Genomic DNA, 23832 nt, shown 5'->3' on the forward strand with positions numbered 1-23832 from the left:
TTAGGTTATTTAATTATCTAACTGACGGACTAGACAGTTTTTTTAGTCGTCGAGCCTATTGGGTCCAGATGGACGGACTGGCTGGTCGATTAGTGTAAAGCTGGGTACTGACCAACGTTACGAGGTGAAATGTACATTCGCATCGAGCATGTTACGCATTGAGCATGTTCACTGTGTTCTTAAAATCTGCGTAATGTTGCTCGTCAAAACTTGTGCTCCATATTCGCCAGCCACTCTCAGTAAAGATGGCTGACTTGTTACAGCGTACTGACTGAACCGCGTAACAGTCAAAGGATTCGCCAAAAAACCGACAGCGGGTGAGCACTCAAAGCGAGCAACGAGCGGCTCGTTGCTGCTGTATTCCCCTAAACAGTAAGTACTGACTGCACGAATGCTCTCTGTGCAACAGGTTACATTACACCTCGTAACGTTGGTCAGTAGCACCTTAAGGGTTGTTGACTTACAGACAGAGGAGTCGGTGAGCACCGCGCAGGCGTCGGGGATGTCTCCAGGCGTCGCGTACTGCACCAGGTAGGCGAAGGTCTCCGTGATGCCGAACCAGAAGAACGTGGCCAGGTCCAGCGGCGCGCCCGCCTGGATCGGGGAGCACGTGCTGGACAACAAATGGGATATGATAAATGCCAGTTTGAAAAGGGCTTTAGGCTGCGTTTGTATCAAAGACTAGCTTATCCGGCGACCTATCGTAACTGGGCCAATAAACTATTTTACCGACACTGTGGGCGTCTCCTGCGTTACCAAAATTGTCACTGGCGTTACCAAAAAATCGTTCTTCCAACAAGATATTTCACGGTTTAATAGGTTGAACTTACGTAGGATGGCATGTATTCATGTACACCATCTATTAAATTACAGAAAAAAAACCCGACTGCCTTAAAAACTAAAAGGAAGAAAATAAGTCTAGTAATCTAGAACTCTGTCAAGAAGCTCATTTAAGGTTCAACAGTCGGGACCCATTACCAAGATTTTTTGAGCTGGTTACGATTTGAATGGGTCCCGACTGTTGAAACTTAAATGAGCTTCTTGACAGAGTTCTAGACCACTAGACTTATTTTCTTCCTTTTAGTTTTTAAGGCAGTCGGGTTTTTTGATTTTTAAATTTAATGTTTTTTATTTTATACTTTTTTATTCATATTAACTTGTAACAAAAATTTTAATGTATAACTTTATTAACGTAGTAATACGAATACAAGAAAAAAATACAAAAATATCATGTTTAATAGTTTATTAGGATAATAATAAAGAAAATACAAATTAAAGTGTGTGTATGTGCGCGTGTGTAATTTCTCACAATAAGATGGCTGAGCTCGCAGCGCAATTCAAGAGACTCGTTAGCTCAGTAGGTGAGAGCGCCGATATAAACTAAAAAGATGAACATCGGAGGGCGGAGGTTCAAATCCTTCACGAGTCAGACTTTTTAGCTTTTTATACAACTGTCCGAAAGAGGGTTACTTAAGCGTTTGTTAAGCTATCATTTTCACAGAAATAAATAAAAATAACAAAAAAAAAATTCTTAAAACCTAGCTAGCTTAAAAAAACTAAAAAAACGTGGGTTAGCGTTTTTATTGGCACAACAGAAGGACAAGTCGCAAAAATTTGATTACACTAGATTTAACTATTGGTATCTTGCCAAAACGATAATGACAAAAAAAATGCAAAAATGTTGAATATTTACACCAACTATACTTATTATCTTCTTTTTAGTTTTTTTAAGCAGCTAGGTTTTAAGACTTTTTTAATTTATTATTGATTTTTTTTTCATATTAATTTTCTGTGAAAATGATACCTTAACACATGTACATACGCTCGAAACAAACAGTTTTTCCCTCTTTCGGACAGTTGTATAAAAAGCAAAAAATTCTTACTAAAACAGTCATGGAAAAGCCCTATGTTCGATGGCTTACTTTCTACCAGCAAGCCAAATTTTCTATCTGTGGCACCGTAGCTCTTAAACGGGTGGACCGATTTGAATGCGTTTTTTTAATTTAGTAACGTTAAAAAAATAAGTTGTTCTTAGTTTTACCAAATCTTTTTTTTTTATGTGGGTAGGTATTCGATAATTTATAATTTCTTCAATATGAAGGCTGGATTCGCTACACATTTTAATAGACTCGTTAGCTCAGTAGGTGAGAGCGCCGATATAAACTAAACATAAAAGCATCGGAGGGCGGAGGTTCAAATCCTTCACGAGTCAGACTTTTTTGCTTTTTATCTGGGGGCACGGCAGTGCCCCCGCCAAGTCGAGCGCGAAGCAAACACTGCCGTACCATCCTTTACTGGAACCATTTCGCCGCATTTTCAGGCCCCTATTTGAGAACCTCTGGATAAGACCAGAACGCAGAAATTTTCGTCATCCAGTAAGCTATAATGATATACTTAAAATCCAAAATTTCAAGTCTGTAGGTCATTTAGTTCCGAAGTTAAGCGAAAGCAAAGTTTCGCATTTATGACACTCACTCACTCACTCACTCATGATCATCACAATAGAACTAGTACTTTCCATAAACTCAGAGAGCTGAAATTTGGTACAGAGTTAGGTTATAATGGCCACATAAAGGGAAAACTATAAAAAGTAGGATAATCGAAGATCTGGAGTACATGGTGACCCTGATTAGAAAACACAAGAGTTCAACCAAACTATTAGAGATCGACATACCGCCTTTACAAAAAATATTCAACTTGGTGGGCCGCTTCATTTGATAATAAGTAATAAGCCCACGTTTTTACAGAGAGAAGTGAAATCCCACCAAAAACATTCTGTAAAAAACTAGCCAAGTCTCGATGGAGCTGCTTGTTTATCTCTAATAAAATTAAAAAACCTCCGACATTAAAAAACGCCAGCAAAACTAAAAATAAAAACGCCCAAAAAAAAAACGCTGGTAAAAAGACAACTAAAAAGTAAAAAATAATTATGCACTACCTAGCTGTTGCCCGCGACTTTATCTGCGAAGAATTCGTTTATCCCTATCCCGCGGGGACTATGCTGATTTCCCGCAAAATTAGCCTATGTTAATTTAGTATAAGTACCTAGTATTATTTTTTTTATCTAAGCGACGTCGGTGTCGGGGTTTGTGTCGGGGGACCGCTAAGGTTAACAGGAAACTAAAGTACATAATATGTTGTATTTTTTTAAAGTATACGCTCGAAACAAATAACCCTCTATAAAAAGCAAAAAGTCTGACTCGTGAAGGATTTGAACCTCCGCCCTCCGATGGTCAAATGTTTAGTTTATATCGGCGCTCTCACCTACTGAGCTAACGAGTCTCATGGCTAGCGCTGCGAATTTGGCCATCGTAATGTGAGAAATTACGTCATCGTGACTTACACCGCGGGATACAGGAAGTAATGCAAGGTCATGGTCATGGTCATGTCGGAGGTTACTAACTAAAATATAATGCTCTAACGGCAGCAGTTAATATGAGGGTTTTATTGCTAGTTTCTTTGCGCGATAGAATCCGGAATACGGAAATTCGTCGAAGAACTAAAGTCACTGACATAGCTGGAAAAATATGCAAATTGAAGTGGCAATGGGCAGGCCACATCGCTCGAAGAACAGATAACCGTTGGGGGAGAAAAGTCTCCGAGTGGCGACCACGAACCGGAAGACGAAGCGTTGGCAGGCCTCCCACCAGGTGGACTGACGACATCGTGAGAGTAGCGGGAAACCGGTGGATGCAAGTGGCGAGTTGTCGTTCATTGTGGCGTTCGAAGGGGGAGGCCTTTGTCCAGCAGTGGACGTCTTCGGGCTGATGATGATGATGATGATGATTGCTAGTTTTATATCATTTTCATGCATACCGGGCTGATATTTAGTGGCATGGCATTCAATGTGCGTGTACACGAAAAACAGGGTCGGTATTTCCATGTCGGTTTTGTCAGGGCCGGTAAAGTGTCGCTCCGGGCTTACTTGAACATGTCAGAAACCGTCTGAGCTCCAGTAGCGGTGTTCAGCAGTGCCTGGAGTTGTTGGACGGCGTCCGCCACGCTCGCCACGCACGCGGCGCTGCCCTGGCTGCGGAGGGCCTCGGTTATCACCTCCAGGTATTCTGGGGACCAATGAGATCATCAGAGGGCAACGAAAGACGATTTCACCAAGGACCTATCTAAATAATCTTGCCAGAAAATAACCTCATCATCATCATCATCATCATCATCTTAGCCGTAGGACGTCCACTGTTGGACATAGGCCTCCCCATAGACCTCCAGTTGCTTCGGTTGGCAGCGGCCTGCATCCACCGTGAACCCGCAGCTTTAACCAGGTCATCCGTCCATCTTGTTGGTGGACGTCCTACGCTGCGCTTGCCGATCCGCGGTCTCCCCTCGAGAACTTTTCGGCCCCAACGGCCATCCGTGCTAAATAACCTAACCATAAAAATTCCATTTCTTTTTTTGCTGACTGTAATTTTTGTTGACTGCACTTGCATTGTCATCCAAACTACATTTGCATACCAAATTTGAACTCGACGCTGTTAACCGTTGAAGAGTTCCGTCCTGCGGAGACGATCCTGGCTGGACTACCAGGATGTCACTACAAGATTATTGTATTGTCACGCGATTTACATAAGTATTCCAAATTTTAAGTCAATCTGACTACTGTAAGTTGGTCAAATTTAACTTGCAAGATTTGATTACAGACATAAAGACAGACAGACAACTAAATAAAAGCTTGTAAAAACCCGACAGCTTTAAAAAAACTTTAAATAAGTACAAAAAAAGTTAGTTATTAGAAACTCTGTTAGCCTGGGAAAGGCATAGCATTGCATAGTATAAGACCCTGGGAAGGTCATAGGATTGGTTTTTTTTCTGGATTGGATTGACTTTTTTCCTGCAGGCGCCCGATAAACGTATTCTTTGCACACGAAGTCGCCGACAACAACTAGTCATATTATAACATTCATTATTACACTTATAAGTAACATTCCTTGTATAAATGGTTATTAATACTTTTAATTTTTAATTCAATTAAATGTATTCAGATAAAATCACAAAAGTATTTTTGATTTAATTTTACCGATGAAACTCAAGCGGCCCTTTCTTTTGACTAGTTCTTATAAGTAAGAAAATAAGAAAGAAAGAAAATAAATTATTTATAACAGCAGTGACACATTACACAGGTTAGAAATAGTTATTCGTGTCACAAGGGAGCAAAATGGTGTATTTACGGCGAGGGCGTACATTGAATCCAGAATGTAGCGAAGGATTCTACAATAGAATCCTGAGCGTAATGAGGGATTCAAGTGTTAACGCCCAAGATGAAAATATTTTTGCTCCCGAGTGGTTCATACAACTTTTCGCACCGAGCATTAAGAAATTTGAAAAAAATCTAAATACCTATTATTAAAGAACAACCAGCATAGAAAATAGCGTGGCTTTACAATTATCAACTTCAAAAATTTGGCATTTGCAATAAAACACTTAGAAAAGCCTTGAATAGAAAAGTTGCGCAGTCATGGGGGAAAAGTTACTTTTCTGAAGGAGAGGTGTGAAACAAAATATAAGTAGTGTTGCGGTTATAAAAAGGTCCCGGCTCAGCATATCGCTGGTTGAAAACTGCAACACTGCAAACACTGCACTGGCAAAAGGGGATTCATGTTCTCACCAGGAAAGTCCTCTTGAGCGTGCAGCGGGCCGCTGTCGGAGAACACGGCGTCCACCAGGTGGGGGTAGGCCAGACGCATCCATGTGGCCATGCTGCCGGCGTAAGAGCAACCCACCAGCGCCACCGCGCCATCTCTGGAGATACCAGGCTTGGTTGTGACACGGTTTCGGCCATTCTGATTTTAATGTGCATCTGTCTAATTACCGTACTGCTTTTTTACCGCACAGTGACACGGACTTGAGTGCACAAATAAATGTAAATGGCGGCCGTCCTTTTTCTAGATGTGCACTCAGTTGCAGTGTCGTGTCGCTTTTGCATGACAAAAAAAGCGGTACGGTAATTAAATAGGTGCACGATAAAATGAGAATGGCCGGTTTATGTAGACGACATGGTTGTGGTCATTGAAAATCGATATTTTCCGAGTAGGCGGAAATGAGCATGTGGGTATGATGGGAAAAAATCACCGCTTCCCATGGACACTGCAACGATGGGGTATGATTGTTGCCGGCACTTTGAGAGACTAATAGACTCGTTTTTTAAATATCCCTAAGTTGTGTTACTCCGGGAATGCTGTCCCAGGAAGCTCCACATTTTTCTCGTGCCTGGGAAGAGTTCCGATTGAACTGGACTGTGCTAGACTGCCGAGATCTTTGTATTATTCATACAAATATCTGCCCCGACCGGGGATCGAACCCAGGACCTTAAGCTTCATAGTCAAATTCTCCAACCACTTGGTTGTTCCCTTGGTTAGAATGTTAATGCTTGGGAATCGTCGGTCTTCTTCCCTGAAGATTCGTATGAAAAAGAGAAAGAATACCGATTCTGTCTTGAGTTCCGTGTACTTACTTATACTTGCCATCCTCGAAGCTGTCGCTCTTGACGTGCTGGATGAACTGAGCCAGGTCCCCCAGCGCCTGGTCCACCGTAAGGAACCGGAGATCTTCCACGCTGGTGTCTCTGCAAACAAGGGAAACGTGAATGTTATGAAAGGTATGAAACTTGGTATGACGGTCTTATAAAGCACGCAGTATGAAAAGCAAGGGCATCGCCAGCCGATGGCCCGGTGGGGGGGGGGGGTATATATTGAGAGTGAGAAAAATATGAATTGTAGGTATTTATTGGAATTGGTGAATTCATTCGAGTTTCGGTTTCGACGTACAGGAATGATCGATCAAGCAAGTCAAGTCAAAGACTAGACTGGTTTGGTTGCTTTATATTTGGCAACCTTTTTTAGAATCTCTAGGGGGGGGGGGGCAGGTGTCCCTCCTTGCTCCCCCTGGCGACACGCCCTTGATGAAGTCTGAAAACTTGTTTTTTTTTCTGTCTATCAGATACCCCCTAAAATGACCCATTGCTGAATAAATTTTCCTTAGGAAAAGGGCACTGCTAACACTGGATTTTTATAGAAACCTACAAACTGGTAAAGAACCAGTGTACTCGTACTTGGCCACTTTTTTACAATCCAGGATACTTAATACATTTTAACGAGTGAAAAGAAGAGGATATTTATTTATTTATATTCTACATCACCATCATCGCAGTCTAGATAGGTACGTATTCCACTGCTGTGCACAGGCCTCCTCTCAGAATGAGAGGGCTGGGTCCGTAGTTCCCACGCGGGCCCAGTGCGGATCGGGAACTTCACACACATCATTGAATTGCTTCGCAGGAGTGTGCAGGTTTCATATGATTACTATGCTTTATTTATTAAGTATATTATTTTGGTACAACTACATTTGTAAACGACAACATTGTAGAAGAGACAGGAAATAAAACGATTTAGTGTGTACAATCACAATTGTAACACAGGCACACAGCATTATACGGAGTAACTAAACAAAAAAACCTGAAAGCACAACAAAGCAGTGAAACAAGAAGCTATTTTTATTTAGTCCAAAGATATTCATAGCATTATTATCTACGTCTCTCGTCCGAAATCTGAAGGCAGGACGTGCCGCGCCTCGGCTCGACCTCTATAAAGCTAAACTAGACGCCATTGTGCGCTTCAGGCTCAGTTTTTTCTAGTATCTTATTACAGAGATCGTAAATAAAATGGTGCGTCGTAAAAAGGATCGCTGACATGCACGATCTGAACCTTCATTTTGCTAAGACGACATTTGCCCGCTAAACGGTGAGAAGGTATGATTATTAAAAGCATTATTATTTGCTAAATAACTTTTTACTGACGGTAGGTCGTTAAGGTGGTACGGTCAGCTAGGCACTACAGCGCCAGTAGATGGCGTTAGTGTGCCAATTCCACGTATTTTACTTTTTTTATGAATGAAAATGTGGATATTTTTATAAAATAATGTACATATCGCCAATAGCGTGAAATTTGTAATATATCCTACTAAGTTTCAGTAGCCCTATTGTAAGTTTCAATCTCAATCGCGTAAGGTTAAAATCTCAATTTATATGGAAAACGAACCGCTCTAGCGGCGCGATGTTCGTGTTTCCATACAAATTGAGATTTTAACGCGAACGCGATCGAGACGTATTTTGTAACCGAAAACTTACACTAAGGGTATGAAGTATTTTAATTTAAAAAATACTTTCATTTTTACTTCTAAAAACGCGGTAGCGGCGACTGAAATATTTTCGCACACATGCCTGACAATGCAAGTACAGTCAACAAAACTACAGCCACCAAAACGGCTTGTAGGTATTTTTTTTCAGAAACTTATTTCGCTTAAATGATGCAGAATTAAAGCCCAGTTTGGTGCTGGAAAAATCGTGCAAGTTACATTGCGAGGCTCGACTGCCTGGTTCAAATTCGTTTGCTTTACAAAACCGCAATGTAATGTAAGTTGAACTTAAGTTGAACCTTCTGCTACCCCATACACAAAACATAGTCGTATTTATTTCGATCACGTTATAATTACACAAGCATTCGGATAGCTTAAATTGCCTTGAATTAATCCTATCTATCTCCATCCCAATCCGAACCCTATCCCGGTCCATTTTGAGTTGTTTCTAGCCCCTTTTGTATATCATGAGCTGTGTTTACGATTCGTAAAAGACTCACGGGTGAATGACTGCGATAAAGTTTGGGAAACGACCCTAATTCATGCCATAACTTACAGTGTAATAAAGTTTGGGCATCCGTCGACGATGCTATCGAGTTTCGCGTTTTGTTGGTACAGGCTTTTGCTCCATTGAGTGTTTAGCCAATGGGCACTAATTTTACGAAGTTGTTCTTGTGTACAAAGTCAAAGTCTCAATAGGTTATTCAATTTAGGCTACAATTACCCAACCTATAGTATAGCCTATGACACACTACGACGACTGATACGACATGATAGTTACGTAAGAACAATAATTGAAGGGAAAATAGGGAGCAGGAGAGGCAGGGGAAGACCGAGACGTGCGGTTAAGGATCAAGCCGAAGAGAAGGTCAATGTAATGCCGTATCAGGAGCTCAAGGCATTGGCAGAGAGGCGTACAGAATGGCGATTACTCCACCGACAAGAGGTAAGCTCTTAAATATCATGATGAAACTAATCTAACCAACTTAGTAAACCAGTTCTACTCGTGACCACGGCCACTGCAATATGGTTGAAACGTCTACATAACTACTATTACTGTTAGTAACTTACTAACGTTTAAATCTAATCTCTTTCTTTGTATCCTATAAGTACTTTTGTTTTTATTTTCTTTAGAAAGCAAATTGCATTCTCTAGAACCTCGTGTGTTTATCTTGCATCTAGCAGTCTTAACTTTGTCTGCGTTTCTTCGTTTTTCTTTGCGGTTAGCTCAGTCCGTCTAGGTTTAACAACGGAATATGTTGCCTTCGTAATATTATCAGAAATTTACTTTATTTCGTTACACGAAGGTTGAGTCTGGATTGGTAAATTGAGCCGTAGAATCATGTTATTTAGAGTTCTTGGTTCGTCCGTTCGTTTGGGGTGTTGGCGGCGGTGACTTCGGACGTAGTTTCCGGTTTTTGCCTCTTTTTTAACCCGCCGACGCAAAAAGAGGGGTGTTATAAGTTTCAAACCAATGTATATCTGTCCGTCCATTGTCCGTCAGTCTGTTGCATCGTAGCTCTCAAATTAATGTACCGTTTTCGATGCGGTTTGTTTAATGTAAAAGCGGGTTTCTTTGCAGAGGGCCTACTCCGAAATTCGAAAATCGAAGTTAGTATCGTATCGTCCCTCTCACTCTCGTATTAAATAGGATATAAGCAGAATGACACGAGGTGAAGCCCAGTTTAGACTAACAAGCAAAATTGTGCAAGTTGGATTACATTGATATTTCATAAAAGTGGCCACCGACTTAAAGGTGGTTTTTGAGATATTAATGTTTGAAATGAGAATGTCAGGGGTTTTTCAGCTTTTCTACGTTGGTTAGGTAAAAGAATAAGATGATAAAAGAAGAAGAAAGAAAGAAGACATTACTATTACAAAAGACAAACAAATACAAAAGGAAGCATAAAGAACCCATGCTGCAGTATTATTACAGTCGGTCGGAGTTTCTAGGGGTGTTTGTGTTATGGTGTTATGGGTGCAAGCAAGTCAAGTGTGCTATCATTATTTTTCGTAATCTTGACGTATTTCGTTGAGCAAATGTAAAAAAAAACTGAAAATTTAGATTTTTTTATAACGACAGGTCTGGATGACTTTTTACGATCAGGTACTAGGTTTAACTTTGTCATAACATGGTTTAAGCTTGAGAGTTTCATACATTTTGAAACTTATGTGAGCTTAATACTGTCCTAAACCGTCGCATTTAAACTTTTACATAGTGTTCTTCAACAGTCATTATTTGGACTTATCGGGTTTAACCGCGCAACCCTCGTGTGCCAAATTTTGTGCAGATCTGTCGAGCAGTTATTGCGACACCCATCTTCACAAACAATCTTCAGAATCCTAAGTGCGGCGAGTGCCACCATCGTGAACGCACTCACTAAACCGTTTAATTTAGCAATCTTCACAAGCTTACATAACACAAGCATTTATAATTTTAGTAAGATAAGATAGCTAACAAAAATACCTTACTCTCAAACGTTCTTTCATGGCTACAAGCAAAGTCTGTCGTTCGGTCAGTGCGGCGATGATCCCGGGGTCACTGGACTAAGTACCAATTAACCTGCGCGAGGGGCGCTCGGATCGCATAACGAAGTCACACTTGATTTGGTCATGTGATAATTTGAGATGATTTCTTCTTAGTCATCTTAATAAATAAGTAAGTACGAACAAGAACAAGACGTGCAGACATAGTGAACAATATAACGTTTTAAACTTTCGTGAACACACTCATAGTCAAAATACCACAAACGGGACTTAGCACGCTTGAAGACACGAGTATACCTTCCGCCGCCTAACTTTGCCTAAAAGTTCATTGCCCCGACTAGTACCACAAAAACTATAAAGGTATAATTCCAATAATTGAATAGGCACAATACCGTTAAGAGATTCGAACACAATCTGGGAGTAACGTAAAGACCTCGCATAAAAAATGTACCTATCTCAAAAATGTGTCAAAAGTTATGAACTTTTAGGCAGATTTAATGTTTCCCTAATGTTAATAGAAATAAAAAATAACACGTATTAAATATCTAGTAGGTACCTATGATATCAATACGAGTATATATGAAATGACTCATACAAATGCTGAATCTAGTAACATCGCTCGCATATCTAAAATTACATCTCTTGTATGTCTCTCCTTGTTTGTAAGATATGGGATGGGATAAATAACTTAGAAACATAATTTAACACCGTATCAAAGTAGCGATTCATACAAAATTATTAAACTGAATACTTAAAAGTAGTGTCTTCATAATCGAGAGTAAGTATAGAATTGATAACGCAAACTACATAGGTATAAAGTAGGTACCTATAAAGTGATCTGAGTTTTTTTTTATATTTTTTTTCGCTATTCTTAAAGTTATAAATCCTACTAATATTACAATCTTGCAAGTTAAATTCGACCAACTTCCAGTGGTTGGATTGAATTGAAATTTGGTATACTTATGTAACTTGCGTGGGATTACAATAATCTGGTAGTGACATGGTAGTCCGGCCAGGATTGTCACAGGACGGAACTCTTCAACGGTTAATGGCATCGACTTAAAAGTTGGTATGCAAATGTAGTTTGGGTGACAATACAAGTACAGTCTACAAAATAATACGGGCAGCAAAAAAGCTTGTGTTAAAAATGAAATTTTTACCAAAATCTTGTTTATAACATAATTCGAAAGTCTGTGAAAGCGTGTGTGTGTATTTTTGTAACTCCTTCACGCTAAAGCGGCTGGACGGATTCGGATGAAATCTCGAAATCTAAGCTGGGTTTATAGTCATGAAAGGCATGGTTGTTTTAGTGCAAAGGTCAGTCAATGAAGACCACGATTTATTTGGGAATTCCCACGAGAAATAGGATCGAAAGGTCCTCGAATGGAGACTGAGGATCTGCAAGCGCAGTGTCATCATCATCATCATCAGCCGGAAGACGTCCGCTGCTGAAGAAAGCTTAGGCCTCCCCCTGTAAAATTGGGTGCCCAAAATGAGAGATCGGTTGGAGTTTTTTGGAGTTTTTAGTTCGAAGCAGATTGCAATGGAACAGAGACAAACAAACTTAAAACCTTATTTATACAGTCTTATTTATGTATACACACACATACGCAGACATACACACACATACGCAGACATACACAAAAAAAACACACACACACACACACACATAAAACACACAAAAACATACACACACCCACACACGCGCGTAGTATATAAGCTATGCATGTCATTGATTTGGTGCTTAGGAAAAAATAAATGTATCTAACTAACTAATAATACATACATAATAATATTAATCAGTACAAATTGTTATTTACTTACCTTTTACTACAGAAGGTGCCTCTTAGCACAGGTATTTTATACTTAAAAAGAGGTACCAACCATTGTAAAACATTGTACTTTTTGCAACCTTAATAAATAATTTTGAATTTTTTGAATTTTGAATTTTTGAATTGATGCGCGATACTAGCGCCACCACATTTTGTGTTTTATTTTTTAACTAATGAGGTGCATGGATGTCAACGGGCATCGATCATTTTTATTAATTAGCAAGCTATCTAGTTCAGTAGATGAACTATAGATGGCGCTGTATCGAACACCTCCTTAGAACGTCACAATGAACGACAACTCGCCACTTGCATCCACCGGTTTCCCGCAACTCTCACGATGTCAGTCCACCTGGTGGGAGGCCTGCCAACGCGGTTCGTGGTCGCCACTCGAGGACTTTTCTCCCCAACGGTTATCTGTTCCTCGAACGATGTGGCCCGCCCATTGCCACTTCAAATTCCATATTTATTCAGCTATATCGGTGACTTTATAGTTCTTCGATGAATTTCCGTATTTCGTATTCTATCGCGCAAAGAAAGCGCAGTGTAGGACGTCCAAAAACGAGATGGACGGATGACCTGGTTAAAGTCGCGGGTTCACGGTGGATGCAGGCCGCTGCCAACCGAGGCAACTGGAGGTCTGTGGGGGAGGCCTATGTCCAACAGTGGACGTCCTACAGCTGAGATGGCGATGATGAGAATTTAGAGAAACCCCGGAATTCCAGTTCAATTGCTAAATCTAGATTTACGCGTGCGAAGCCGCGAGTAATCAATCATCATCATCATCGTCATTCCAGCCTATATACGTCCCACTGCTGAGCACAGGCCTCCTCACAGAATGAGAGGGCTTCGGCCGTAGCTCCCACGCGGGCCCAGTGCGGCTTGAGAACTTCACACACTGAATTGCTTCGCAGGCTTGTACAGGGTTCCTCACGATGTTTTCCTTTATCGTGTAGCTCGTGATAAATTTTCCTAAACTCAGAGGTGCGAGTCGGGGTTTGAACCCAAGTTCCTCTTCTTGAGAGCAACAACATTACACACTTATAAACACTAGTAATTAAATAAATATCCGAATTTGTTAATTTCCAAGGCATAAATCCCGCGGCCACTTATTTAATGAACCGCAGCCCATTCCGAGGGGTTCCCAAAGATGAAGTTGTAAGAGTAACAATACACTGGACGTAAATCAAGACGATTTATGGTGGGTTTAATCGCACGGCCGCGGCGGTTTTATCTGCTCGTTAAGTGTGCCGGCAAATATTATACGGATATTCGCGTATTTTATGTTAATTAAAAATGTTTAAGAGAAGTCTCTTCGTTCCATTCTCCATACAAACGTAGTCCCGGTCTCATTTGAAAACTAGGCAACAGAAATAGATGAAATTTTGTAAGTATGCACTAAAATGAGTAGGTAGGTACCTACAGGACCTCATAATGTTTTCCAGCTCGTGGTTTAGGAGGTGGAGCTCGTGGAGAAAACCTGCACAAACCTGCGAAGCAATGCAATGATGTGCTGAAGTTCCCAATCCGCACGTGGCTCGCGTGGCAACTTCGGCCCAAGCCCTCTCTTGAAAGGAGGCCCCTGCAGTGCAATGCACATAAGGCTGGCATGATTATGTTGATGATTCAGTCAAAGCCTTTAAAAAGCATGTCTATGGTATCTCCCACCGCTGTTCAAAATCTGCTGAATCCGGCTGAATCTGAATTTAACCCCCGATCCTAAAGATATTGTTATCGGCGCCAGTAAATATCTTCTTCCACAGAATTTAAACAAGCCTCGTATCTAATTCCCGAAAAATATCGAAAACGAGGACCGAATCTCATGCATACGAAACAGTGAATTACCAACATACAGAAACACTCCCCATCACCCTTAAAATTTCACCCCCATGGTCCATTTTAGCAACATCACGCGGAATCCTAACTTGGTCTCGTGTGGCTCTATTACAAAGCTTTGTGTACGCTTCCAATAATCTTTACCTGTATGGGATTAAGGTGGATTTTTGATTGGTTATTTTAATGGTTATTCTGGTGTCATAGAAGAACTAATTACGTACTGTGCATAAGATGAGGGTAGATAGGTATAATCGAGAAGATAATGGTCGGTGCGTTGCATACATTGAGTACAATCGTATTAACAGAAATCGTAGATTTCCTTAACGAAATATTAACATAATTACTGTGAGAACGTGAAACGCTGCTAGAGACACAAGTTTTTATTATTTTTACAATTATCTATAGTTTAAACCCCGGTGCGTATCCGTCGCATAATTTTCGCAAGTCATAATGTATTTATTTATTTTTTCGACTGGATGGAAAACGAGCAAGTGGGTCTCCTGATGGTAAGAGATCACCACCGCCCATAAACATCTGCAACACCAGAGGTATTGCAGACGCGTTGCCAACCAAGAGGCCTAAGATGGGATACCTCACGTGCCAGTAATTTCACCGGCTGTCTTACTCTCCACGCCGAAACACAACACTGCTGCTTCACGATAGGATTAGCGAGCAAGATGATGGTAGCAAAGTAGCAATCCGGGCGGACCTTGCACAAGGTCCTACCACCTGCGATTTTTCCTATCTTTTACCACTAAAGTAATTGGTAGTAATCACTGGGATTTTAGTGGCAAGAGATGGGAAAAAAAACCAGCCGTTACCACTGGTAAAAATTGGTGGTAACAGGTGGGAATAACCCAATAAATCCTAGTATAATGTCCACCGACGAGATGGACGGATGACCTGGTTAAAGCCAGTTCACGGTGGATGCAGACCACTTCCAACCGAAACAACTGGAGGTCTATAGGGGAGGCCTATGTCCAAAAGTGGTCGTCATAAATCTGATGAAAATGATAGTCTCTGACGCGTCAAGACAATAGGTGTGAGTTCAAATTCAGTCTTAATGGTTTTTATGGAATGGCCTAGAGTTAAATGGCTGAGAATGATAACACTGCAAATGGCCGTAGATTCTCGGGACATTGGCAGCCGTTTGGCGCACCGCCAACCGGTCGATAGCATGCAAGGGGTTGATGGGCGGGAATAGCAGAACTAGTGTCTGTTGTGGTGTTAAGTCTTCCCGGATAACACTGTTTAAAATTCAAATATTTGTTTTGTTGAGAGATGTCTATCCGTGGCGGTTTGGCTGTTTCGGTTAGATTAGAATTGATCTCGTTCTCGTATAGAACCGAGTTGGTTCCATTCCAGCAAAGTAAGATAGGTTAGCTTAGAACTGTGGCCTCACACAGAGCTTAAACCCTTAGGCACTCACACCACATAAGGTGTAAGGCTAAACAAGATTATGCGATATAAGTGATACGAGATTATGGCAAAAATTATTATGCCAAAAAAAGTAGAACAATGACATGGAAACATTTGTCAACAATTATAATCAGTGTTTTTATTTATATGTTATATACCTATTCCTTTCTTCTCACTGTGCATAAATTACTGTTCGCCTATCTTTAAGTTTTCCTTTCCTGTTTAGGTTAGCTTGAAAAGATCCCTTTTAGGGATAAGTTCGCCTTTGTACTCTTTTGTTTTGTTGTTTTCTTTTTGTATTATTTTGTGTTTTATGTACAACAAAGTATTTACATACATACATACATAATCCTGAAAAACATTTACGGTGGTATTCAGTCAAACTTGTCCAAAAATTTGCTGAAATAATCAGGATAATTTTTGTTACACACGTAGATATATTTACAGTTCACATTGTACAGTTATATAAAGACTAACTACCCGCTGTTTCGGTTTCACCGCAGTTGACAGTCACATTGTAGTTGTAAAAGATGTGTTATGGCTTTTACACGACCAATGCTGGCACGTGGCACTGAGCCAGTGAAGTAACATTTGGATGGTTCACTGAGGTGCTATAAAGTCAAGTAACAACTGTCGCAGTGCTATAAAGGGAGGTAGTCCCCGTCAGGTAAAAATACAAAAAATATTTTAATATCAGTACCTCATCATATGTCATATATCATCGTATGTACTATAATACCGAAAAACGAAAGACCGAATTTCACAAGACCTATGGTCGGAAGGCCGAATATTAAAACATCGAATGGATATATGGCCGAAAGTTTGAAATCCCGAAAATACATTCGACCGAAACCCAAAAACTCGAAGATCAAAATACGTACACCCGAAAAGCCGGAAAATCATAATCACTGCAAATAAATGTGTGAAGCGTCGAAATTTCAACTGTAGGTATTATGATTTTTCGGTATTATAATACATATCCACTTTAATTGCCACAATGTTGATTTGAACTAAAGTGTGTTAATTAATTTCATGTCTACTTTATGTCAATGACAGCGTACCCTAATTGGCGTGATTGTCACCTTTCAAAGTTGACCGAATGAAAGAATGAATCGTTCTTTAGTCACGTCACGATGCAGCCACTATGTAACCATTATTAGCTTTGTTGACACCCGAACAAAGATCATGACATTCGTCGGTGCAGTGCCACGCAAAGGAGATACGCTATTAAGTATTAGGTTTACAAGCGTTTTGCCCGCCCGTTCCAGTGTGTTATGAATATTGATGCATACGAACGATGGCCCGTTCTACTAATATAAGGATGAATACTTCACTTGGAAGAGAAACTACTTGTATCAGAAGTTGACGCAAATAGTTATCGTATGCATCAATATTCCTAACACACTGGAACAGGCGGGCAACACGCTCGTGGGCCTTACCCTTCTCATAACATCTTTTGCCATAAAATTACGTCACTGATTTTTGAAACGTCATCTTTTAAATTGCTGTAGGCTAGGTATTTAATAAATAAATATTGGAAAATGGAAAACGATACCGATACATTATAATGTTGGATCCGGTTTAAAGTGATTGGTCAATCTCACATCCCCTCCGCGTCAATGACAACTGACAACGCAATTGACTAATTGGTGCGATTGTCGGCTGTCAACGCTGAATGAATGAATCGTTCATTACTCACGATACCATGTGACCGTTACGCAACTAGCGCGTGCTGCCGAATGAGGAACACTAATTAACGCCACCGTTTGGTATCTGCAATGTGGGGATGGTATCACACCGTTTCATTCAATCATTCGTTTCGTCATCATAATCACTCACCTTTAAAGTGCCGATTACACTACTTCAATCGCCTAATGTGGTCTACGACTTTATTTCAAACCATTTGGTAATAGAATGTCGTTCTCACATTCTTTCTTTATTTTTTTCTCATAATTTTATCATGTTCTAATTTTATTTGTCGTACTAGTCGCGAGCCATAACCTTCATTTCTCATAATATTCTTGAGTATCAGATTGAGAATTTTAAGCACCATTGAATTGCCTCCAAGGTCATACAGGTTTCCTCACGCTGTTTTCCTTTACCGATAAGCTCATGGTAAATTTCATGGATAATAAAATGTGGTAGCATAGTAGTACACCTACAGCCTCTCAAGCAAAGGGTCGTCGAGTCGAACCCGGACCTGGGAACTCTCAGTTTTTCACTATAAGCTTATTTATGCATCTTCAACATCATAATTTCAGCCTATATACGTCCCAGCCCCACTGCAGTGCTGGGCTTATGCCTCTCTGCGCTTTCTTATATTTCCTGCTTAGTTTATCCTCTTGTTGTTTATATTCCGTGTTAAATACAAATGTCTAAATTAAAAAAACCGGCCAAGAGCGTGTCGGACACGCCCGAAATAGGGTTCCGTAGCCATTACGAAAAAATTAAGTGATATTTTTCTAAGGATTTCCAATATTGTTCGGATTTTTCCACCCACCGGTTTAGATTTTAGAGGGGGGGGGGGGCGACGCTCTATGTTAATGAAAATTTGCATTTAAAAGTTAGAAACTCATTAGAAACCACGCTGACTGGCGATTGCATAAAACTCATAGAAGTGGGATTTCAAATGCTCTATTTTTCAAAAATACAGTTTTCCTTATAATTTTCCTTTAGACGTGGGAAGTCTACGTCATTGAAATTTTACCATGACAATTCAATTATGATCCTTCTGCACAGCTTTTTCATAATAAATAGTATTATGAAATCCTTGGGAGGTAGCACGATGCGTCAGTGCGACAAGGTTCCATGGCGGGTTACGTTTGAAATGGTACTAATGTTCGTCTATCGTAGGCTCGGATGCATGAGGAAAAATAATGTTTATCAAGTAGGGTGATGGCGCCAATCATGGACATAAGCACAGTAGTAAGTATTATACTTGCGTCGGTTTTTTTTTTATTTATGACGGTGGAAGCATTCTACACTTCCACTGAACGTAGATATAGTTATTGTTTAGTTTTGTTACTATATAGGGACTCCATACATCCCTGAATTATTATTATTATTTTGTAATTTTTTTCTTTAAATGTTTAGTTTTTAAGTTAATTGTAATTATTTTAGTATGAAAAAATTACTTCTTCTTCTTGGCAATGATGGTCTTTCCGAAAGCGCTGGCAGTTTAAAGAATGACGTGTAAAAGTGCCCATTGCGGCCTATTTACTGAATAAATGATTTGAATTTGTATTGCGAGGAATGCATTTTTCATGAACCAAAAGAAATGCTTCATTTACTCGTACATATTCTTGCACAGCGCACGCACAGCTCTAGTGGAAACAGCTGAGCGGAGCGAGGGTAGGCAACAAATTAACCGTTTCTATTGGTTCATGAAAAACACACCCCTCGCAGCACATCGTTGTACATCCTCTGTTGGTAACGCAGCCTTACCTACTGCAATAGTTTCCTGTAGTTATTTAATTTTATCGTTCGATATTTACCTAGAATCTTCAACAGACCTAGAAATAAATAATGTTTTCCATCCCTCCTCTAATCCCAGTGGTTTCAGGAAAGCATCAGTTGTTCGTAATTAATTTTGGCTGTTCATTAATTAATTTTGACTTGATTAGCGTGAGCTCCTTGGAGATTTGTGTTAAGTGAAGGCCTAAGGCCAGGTATAGCAGACTGTTCCTTTGGCTAGAAACCACTTGCCTATAAAAAAACTTACAGGTGTCACAGATGTAGTGCATCAATCAATCAATTTTTTTTTTATTTTACCACTTTGTCGCCGTGACTTATATGTACTCGTATATTCATGCCAAATTACAGCTTTCTACTACTACCGGTCTCTGGACTTAGCCGCGGTCAGACAGACAGACAGACATACAAGGGTTCCTAAGGGATCGATGGGTACCCTACAGTCAAGTGCAAAAACATGTCCTTATCTATTTGAATCTCCCAAAAATGTCATTTTATTACGGAATTATTACATCGGAATAATAATTATTCTTTCTATTTAGCTAGTTCAGAACGGAACAGAGCATACCTCGATAATTAATACGTAAGCGACGTGTAGTTAATTTAATAATTATAGTATCTGTGCTGTGCTACCGGGATTTTGGAGGGTATTCCTGAGTCTTTATATGTTGACACAGTTTGCGGTTTGGTAATAAACTAGCTAATATAGTAACAAAGCCAGGAAAAAACATTGAAAGGGATTTACCAAGCGTAAACCTAGTCAGCGTTCAAGTTTTTTTAAAGTAAACAATTAATTCTCCCGATTGTGGACTTATTGAACCTACTAACATAGTCAAAATTACGATTTATATAATAATCACTTATTCTCACACTCATCTCGCACACAAATTTTGGAACCTCACGTATTTTCTGACATATTTACATACGAACATTGCAAGTTGAATAAAAAAGTGAAAAAAATATTTATTGTTAATTATATTTCAATGACTTAAAACTTTATACAAGGTTTTATTCACTGAGATTCACGGTTGCCCTTGCATCGCGGTATGGCTGAGCGCTGCGGGCTGTCTGCCCTCTATCTCAAAAACGGTTGGACGTACGAAAATTTTATAATTACACGTCCCTGGGATAAAATGTAGGTTATATCACTTACTGATAATTTAGCTTTTAACAGGTGAAAAGTTTATTTTAAATTGGTCCAGAGTGGGTTCGATTAAATTTTCAATAATCGTGTTTTCCGTGATAAATTAAATAATTAAACAAATAATCAAATATTTTCTTTTTATAACATTAGTTCACATAAATATTATTCTATAAATATTTAGATAGCCTTTGCTTGCGGCTTCCCACGCATAAACTATAAGGCGTAGCAATTAAATTGAAATAATAATAAATAATAATAATAATAAATATCACGGGACAATTCACACCAATTGACCTAGTCCCAAAGTAAGCTTAGCAAAGCTTGTGTTATGGGTACCAGCAACGGATAATATAATTATATAGATAGACATACTTAAATACATAGTAAACACCCAAGACCCGAGAACAAACATTCGTATTTCTCATACAAATATCTGCCCCGACACGGGAATCGAACCCGGGACCTCAAGCTTCGTAGTCAGGTTCTCTAACCACTAGGCCATCTGGTCGTCAAATTCACAAATGTATCCACACTTATGAGATTAATAATTAATTACTCTATAGCTTTTGACTTAGCAGTTGGTTCTAGACCAGCGGCTTTCAAACTTTATTGGCAACAGAACCTGGGCTTCGTGGTGCACATTTTGAGAATGGCTGCTAGTTAAAGATGAATGTTTAAAAAACCCTCCAAGGTTAAGTTGGACTCGCGCTCCTTGGACTGCGTATTATTAAAAAAAAGTCAAGGTAACGATCGCATTTTAAGAAAACCAGTAAAATCCTGCGCCTATAAAGAAGTGTATATTTCAGAATGAAGTGTATGTTTCAGTATGAAGTTTATAAATTCAGTTGTTTATTTTTTACGGTTTTTGAGACAGACAGACAGTATACTGACATGAATTACTTAGTTCCATTTGTCACACTCGGGTGAACTAAAAAGTGGACAATTAACCGTTTTTTAGGGTTCCGTACCCAAGGAGTAAATAATAAAAACGGTCTGTCATCAGACTGTATTCCATGAACCGTGATAGACAGTTGAAATTTTCACAGATTGTGTGAATGTGGCCGCTATAACAACAAATACTAAAAACAGAATAAAATAAGTATTTAAGGGGGCTCCCATACAACAAACGTGATTTTTTTTGCCGTTTATTTAGTCGTATTTTTTTTTATGTAGCCTGTATTATGTCCCACTGCTGGGCAAAGGCCTCCCCTTTTCTCCGCCACTCTTCCCTGTCCTGGGCATGCACCTGCCAATCGAGTTGAAAAGCGCACAGGCCGTCCCGCCATCTCCTCTTGGGTCTGCCTCTGCTCCTATGCCCATCCTCGGATCCCATTCGGTTACGATTTGTGCCCATCGGTCCTGGTGCATGCGGCAGACATGTCCGCCGCATGCACCACACACACACATGCCACATGCGGTGTGACATTTAGTCGTATAATCACTTTAAAATAAATAATGAAATTAAAATAAAATTAATATTTAAGGGGGCTCCCATACAACAAACTTTATTTCTTTTGCCGTTTTTTTGCTAATTTATAATGTTGTATAGATAATGGTATGACGGGACCCATTGTGCGCGAGTCCGACTCGCACTTGGCCGCTTTTTTTTAACAAACTGCATTTTATGCACAACGAAAGGGCTGTACTACCTGAGTTGTTCATAAAGAAGCTTCCAGGCTAGAGTAGGCAAATAAATCTGAGATCCTTGACGTTAAGGCAGGCTGCATATTTCAAAGGATTTGTTAAACTCTGCGCTAATCTTGCATAAGGACTTTTGCAGTTCTCGTTACTTTTTACTAGAGATTGCAACCCGGTATGTTTGTTTTTTGGTTGGCAACGCATCTGCAATCCCTCTGGTGTTGCAGGTGTCTATGGGCGGTGAAGATCTCTTACCATCAGGAGACCCACTTGCTCGTTTGCCATCCAGTCGAATAAAAATAAAAAGAATTGATTACCTTTACTTATGGACGGAAAAATAACATTAGTTTTAGTAATTATTCATTTTTATTAGTTTAAACCAGCAGGTCTTTCTCTATTAAAATAAAATAAGATGTAGTATTAAAATAAGAAACTATATAACGCAGCTTAAAGTTCTAAACGTGTTATAACAACTTAGATTAGATAGATAGATAAACTTTGGTACCTTTGGTAAAAACAAAACAGCGCCGCGGTTTACTTACCGGGTCCGGTGACCGGGCCCGGTGGGTGCCTAAAAGGGCACCGGGCCCGGGCGGGTCCGGTTTGCAATCTCTACTTTTTACGCTGCCCGAAGGAGTTTGATGTACCTACGTATGTTTGTATGAACGCTTCTTATATTAGCCTCACTTGTAACTGTGTATCTATGTAGGTAAGGTTTTTTTGTTATGAAAGGTCTGATGAGATAGCAGTAAGTTCTCTTACCACTGGGCTATATTCGATCGTTAAAAAAATTATAATCGTTGTCCTGCCCGAAAAAAATGCACTACATTAAACATGATAACATACTGACAACAGTTTCAAACCATTCAGGGACCTATTTAAGTATCCATACAAAATTTCAGCCAAATCGGTCCAGCCGTTTAGGAGTTAGGTAACAAACAAACGTACAGAAGAATTATATATGTAATTGCCCAGTTATTGTTAAAAAAACCCAAAACTTAAAAAACTTTTAAAAACTAAAACTAAAAACTTTTTTGATCCCTGAGGAGCTACCTTCATACCAATTTTATGACTCTAAGCCCAGCGGTTGTGATTTAGAGGTTTTATCCCTATCCCGTAGGTATATTAAGATAAAAGTATCCTATGTTTTAATCCAGGTTATAAACTAACTTTTGCCAAATTTCAACAAAATCCGTCCAGCCGTTTCAGCGTGAAAAGTGAGAAACATACTCACTCACTCACAAACTCACTCACTCACTCACAAACTTTCACATTTATAATATTAGTAGGATTTCATCCAAATCCATCCAGCCGTTTCAGCGTGAAGGTGAAGGAGTAACAAACATAACTCACTCACAAACTTTCGCTTATAATATTACTAGGATAATCCCGTAATCTTTAGCGGGCCGCAGGTACTCACGCGCTGGGCCTGGTGTCTCCGTAGAAGCGGTGCTCGGTGTAGAAGAGCGCGGCGCCGGTGGCCTCTGCCACCTCGTGCGCGAGCCCGGCCTGCGCCCACGCGGGGTGGATGGCCCACTCGCCGCCCACGAAGATCACCACGTTGCCGTCGGTGGCGAACTCGTCGTTGTAGTAGTAACGCTGTGACAAATAGACAGACATATAGATAGACAGAAATCGGCAAAGGACTCGTGCACCGAGTGTTCCGTGCCAATTTGTGGGTGGGTATATATATATATATATATAGTGAAATGGCGCGATTTCATGAATTGGCTAAGGGACATCCGCCATATCGTTCAAAACTCACCATTTAACGATTTGCCAGTGACGTTTAGGCAGATCATGAAATTCCTAGGCATATCATGAAACGCCACCATATCGGCTCTGGCACTTCGCCAGCTGCTACCA

At 40.0% G+C, this 23832-nt stretch overlaps 1 protein-coding gene across 1 annotated transcript in view; it reads right to left on the reverse strand.

Annotated features, from left to right (window-relative positions):
- The window catches only part of LOC141444213 (putative serine protease K12H4.7), a 76223-nt gene that overhangs the window by 46748 nt on the left and 5643 nt on the right, over nt 1-23832 (reverse strand). The window contains exons 3-7 of the mRNA XM_074109689.1: nt 23387-23565; nt 6464-6574; nt 5618-5751; nt 3926-4064; nt 465-613 (exon numbers count right to left, since the gene is read on the reverse strand). Coding sequence (XP_073965790.1) covers nt 465-613; nt 3926-4064; nt 5618-5751; nt 6464-6574; nt 23387-23565 — 712 coding nt within the window. The remainder of the gene's footprint in view (nt 1-464; nt 614-3925; nt 4065-5617; nt 5752-6463; nt 6575-23386; nt 23566-23832) is intronic.

The sequence above is a fragment of the Choristoneura fumiferana genome, chromosome 29 (assembly GCF_025370935.1).
Source record: "Choristoneura fumiferana chromosome 29, NRCan_CFum_1, whole genome shotgun sequence".
NCBI lineage: Eukaryota > Metazoa > Arthropoda > Insecta > Lepidoptera > Tortricidae > Choristoneura > Choristoneura fumiferana.